General features: G+C 39.6%; 1 protein-coding gene across 1 annotated transcript; it reads right to left on the bottom strand.

Annotated features, from left to right (window-relative positions):
* Nucleotides 1–2,264: 2,264 nt before the first annotated feature.
* Nucleotides 2,265–4,167, bottom strand: LOC115018625 (tripartite motif-containing protein 16-like). Its single transcript, XM_029447721.1, has one exon. The coding sequence runs from the start codon at nucleotides 4,082–4,084 to the stop codon at nucleotides 2,405–2,407; it is 1,680 nt and encodes a 559-aa protein (XP_029303581.1). The 5' UTR covers nucleotides 4,085–4,167; the 3' UTR covers nucleotides 2,265–2,404.
* Nucleotides 4,168–4,811: the final 644 nt, after the last annotated feature.

Raw genomic sequence — 4,811 nt, 5'->3', positions numbered from 1 at the left:
TTTTGTTATTACTCATTTAGTTGTTCAGTCTTTTTGATGCCTATGATGAGGTGGAGTCTGATGAGATATACATGCTGGCTGAATGCACTGTCAGCTGGAAAAATCCTTTTTCACAGAAGACGTTTTGACACGTCACAGTACAGAAATCACAGTCACGGCTTACTGAGACATTTGAATATACCCTTAATGTTACTAGTCAAGATGTCCGCTGTGAAAAAGGCCTTTTGTTGTCCCGCTCCATCTTTTAGGTAGCCTCTGCTCCACTAGCTTCTGCAACTTAATGTTTGTTATTTTAGCTGAAACATGTTTTGGGGTTTGTATATCCATATTCTAGGCCAACTGGGTATTTATTCTTGTACTGAATAGCACCTTGTCTTTAAACTAACGTGGAAAAAAAGATTATTTTGTCAACGTTCAACAGCTCCCTGAAAGAACAGTTTGTAGCGTCTCTACCACCAACTTCTGTAAACCCATGCAATCTGTCATTGAAGGCGTGTTTCACTAGCGGTCCTTGGTCCATATTCTAGATACATGGATATTCCCACGAAGGTGTTTGGCTTGTGGGAAGTGATGTTTGGTGAAGGCAGCTAAAAACAGACAACACAAAAAGATGATATTAAAATGATGGTTGTTATCTGGGCATATGGAGTAAACCAAATCCTGTTGAGCAAGGCTGTGTTGGATTATAAATCATTTGTGTTACAAGTGTGATATTAATTGAGGCTTTTATTACCTCTAGTAGTAGATATTCATTTATCTCAGAATTTAGAAAGAAACCCAAATGAATGTTTCATCTTTTTAGAAAGACTAGTGATGACACCTGCTCTCCTGAGATGGTTCAACTCTGGTTTGAAGCACAACATGGTTGCGACCAGGATTAGAGATGGAAGTGTTTGACTTTGTTAAGATTGGGGTAAGAATTTAAGCAGGACTTCCTTTTCCATAAGAATGTCTGAACATCACGACAGTTTTGTGTCATATCATCTGAGATATTTGTCTTTCCTCACTTTTAGCAGACTTGTTTTAAACAGTAAAGACCTTCACATGATAACAGTGTAATGACTGATGTGTTTGCCAGCATGTGAAGTGTAACCTCAGAGCACCCCGTGTACATCTGTTTCACATGCTTTGTTAAATGTAGGACAAGGTGTAAGAACTTATATGTTGCAAAATGCTGTTTCTTTCTTGAGTTTTGTTTACTTGATGGACAGCACTGACATGTTGTAATCATGACCCTCCAAGGAGGACACTGCAGAAGGAACAAGAGATTAATGGATGATTATGGAAGGTGGATCACCTAAAATAGACTCAATGATGTGGTTAATTTATTGACACTACTGTCGTTTTTATCTGTAATATTTCAAGTTAAATCAGTGCACAGGAGTTGATAGTTTATGTTATATTTCCTTTATTTTCATTGTTTAAGTGATTTCTTTCTCTCACCATCATCAGCGTTTAATCAACACGTGGTCTGTTGTCTGTACACGATGATTTCCTAAACTTTGACCTCACATGTTGAGTGTTTTTGAGACGACGTGAAGCCTGTAAAGCTTTCTATAGTTCACATTTTATTCCTGCATGATTGTTGTGGAACGTTCAAAGGTTGTGTAATAAATCTGAAAGTAACACATTCTGCTGAAACATTGTCTTTAAATGTTTTTCTTTGCAAACGAGCCAAGAGGATAATCTGATCTCTGCATTAATCTCCCCGTGTGTTTGTTAGAAAATATCTTTAAATAACTGATTGATTGGAAAGAAATTAAAGAAGAAAACAACAGATTTTTGTGATTCTCACAATCAATTTATTTATTTGTAGAGTTTTGAACATTGACTTTTCATAAATGTTTCCTAAAGATTGTTAACATGTAAAGAGTTAAATTACAAAGTACAACAGCATCACAGTGTGCAGTACAAACAGCATTATGTAGAGTAATACAAAGTAAACATTAAATATACATATTATGAAGATATGTCATAATAAAAATACATTTTAAAAACATGACATTATGACATTAATTTGACAGAAGCTCAAAGATCCAAATCCATTGATACATTTTTACATACATGATTTTGTTTTATTGATTTCTTTCGTTTATCTTACATAATCACGTCTGTATATATAAAACGATTAGACATTTTGCATATGCAATGTTTTTCCATGCACAGTATATAATGAAAATGTTTAGTAAATATAACTAAATATATATAATAGAATCAAATTTAAATAAACAACATTGTTTAATCCAAATAAAGAGATAAATTATTTGTTTTCCATTTCACCATTTTCCTGAATTGACACATTAAAAACAGAAAATATAAGAAAGAACATCACAGGCCCACCTATTACGTTTGATCTCTGCAGCAGACACACCTCAACATTTACTGTATAGAGACGAGTCACTCTTTAAACTCCTGTGAGCTCACACAACTCAGCAGTGTCTCCAGATAGTGTTGATGGAATCCAGAATCCAGGAAAGAGAGGCTGAGTGAACGTGGTCTGGACTCTGTGGAGGAGAGTCATGGTTTCAGAGACGTTGTAGAAAGAGAGAGTCCCTGCCCTGTGATCCAGGTAAATTCCTACTCTGAAGGACTGAAGCCCTGAGATGGAAGTAGAAATATTGTTATGTTTGAAGTTATAACTGCCACTCTTACATTGTAATGACCAAGATTTGTTATTATATCCAAATACACATTCTTCTCTGGTCCCTTTTCTTCTAATATCCTTATTTGCAACTGCTATACAAACAAACCCGTTCCACTTCACCTCCCAGTAACAACGTCCAGTCAGACCCTCTCTACTCAGAACCTGCCACCATTGATCAAATCTGTCTGGGTGATCTGAATATAACTGTTCTACTGCCATTAATGTTGCTTTTCTGTTCCTGTCACTCAATGACAAACACCTGTGTGCTGTATTTGGATCCAGTGTGATTTGACGAGAATATTTCATAAATTCTGCTCTGGTTCTGGGCTCTGCTTGAGGCATTAAAACATCCACTTCAGTCACTGCCAGTGAGATGTGTCTCCACTCCTCACTCAGAACAGCCTGCAGTTTATCTCTGGCCTCTGACACCGCCGCGGTCACATCCTCAAAAGAGCGCAGAGGACAGATATCAATGCTGGGTAAGTCTTTAGACTCACTCACACGTGACAGCGAGGGGTAGTTGTTTAGGAAATGCAGGTGATCCTCTGTGTGTGAAAGTTGTTGAAGCTCAGTGTCTTTCCTCCGCAGCTCAGTGATCTCCTGCTGCAGCTTCTCCTCAAACTCTTCAGCTTGACTCACTTGAGTTTTCTGCTGGGATCTGATCTCCTGCTTCACTTCAGAGCTTCTTTTCTTAATGAGATGGATCAACTCAGTGAAGATCTTCTCACTGTCCCTCACTGCTTCATCAGCAGAATGATTGATAGCCTCCACCCTCTGTTGAAGCAGCTTGACGTCCTTTTCTCTGTCCTGGACTCTCTGTTGGACTTTTCCCCGGCTCACCCCGAGCTCCTTCTGCCTCTCAGCCCTCTCTGCTGCAGCGGAGACTGTGTCATGGCCTTTATGATCATCCATGGAGCAAAGATAACAAATGCACTGCTGATCAGTGCGGCAGAAAATCTTCATCACCTCGTCATGACGGGAGCAGATGTTTTCCTGAAGCTTTGAGGTGGCTTCAACCAGCTTGTGTTTCTTTAATGGAGCTACATCATAGTGAGGCTGCAGGTGTTGTTCACAGCAAGAGGCCATACACACCAGACAGGACTTGAAAGCTTTCAGTTTCATCCCAGAGCAGAAATCACAGGCCACGTCTCCAGGTCCTGCATATGTAAGATCAGGTGAAGCGGCTTGAAGTCCTACTTTCTTCAGTTCCTCCACTAACTCTGCTATCATTGTATTTTTCCCCAGGACAGGCCTCGGTGTGAAGCTCTGCCTGCACTGAGGGCAGCTGTGGGTTTTCTTCTCATTCTCTTCATCCCAGCAGTCTGTAATACAGCTCATGCAGTAGCTGTGCCCACAGGGAATAGTCACCGGATCCTTTAGAAGACCCAGACAGATTGAACAGCTCAGTTTTTCTCGATCCAGAATCACTTGCTGCGCCATTTCTTCTCTAGACAACAGTGAATATAGGTTAGTTTCACTCTCGGCTTTCAGATAAATGCTGAATACTCATTTCCTCATTGTGTGTTCACTGATCTGCAGTGTGTGTATGTCACAGCTCTTACATGCAATCACATGGTGTTTACACCCATCTTTAAACTTTCAGATCTATTAACGGGGAGGGAACAACACATGTCTGAGCAGGAGGAGCCTCGCTGAGTCAGTAGATCAACTCTGGGTGGGGTTTTATAAAGTGATGCTTCATTCCAGGAAGAGCAGCTGTTTGAGAGTCTGTTTTTAGCCCTCAGTTAGTCTGCCTTTCAGATAACTACAGAATAAATTAAAGAATACCTAATACTACGACGACTACTACAGTACTACTAATGATAATCATAATAATAAACATAGCACCTTACACCATACCTGTCAACATTGGAATTTCAAAATAAGGGAGGTTTTCTGGCGGACTCTGTCCATACATTAACAGCTCTCAGCCCCCAGCCCCCATATAATGTACATGTAAACACATAAAGGACGGGTTTATACATTTAGGAAATACATGTTTATTTAAAGTATATAAAACGTGGTCTGGACTCTGTGGAGGAGAGTCATGGTTTCAGAGACGTTGTAGAAAGAGGGAGTCCCTGCCCTGTGATCTAGGTAAATTCCTACTCTGAAGGACTGAAGCCCTGAGATGGAAGTAGAAATATTGTTATGTCTGAAGTTATAA

This window comes from Cottoperca gobio, chromosome 14 (assembly GCF_900634415.1).
Source record: "Cottoperca gobio chromosome 14, fCotGob3.1, whole genome shotgun sequence".
Classification (NCBI taxonomy): Eukaryota; Metazoa; Chordata; class Actinopteri; order Perciformes; family Bovichtidae; genus Cottoperca; species Cottoperca gobio.
The sequence above is the reverse complement of the archived record's forward strand: the minus strand, read 5'-3'. Positions and strand labels throughout refer to the sequence as shown.

Excerpts from the sequence above, each read along its gene's own strand:
- LOC115018625 (XM_029447721.1), bottom strand. The coding sequence starts at position 4,084 with ATGGCGCAGCAAGTGATTCTGGATCGAGAAAAACTGAGCTGTTCAATC.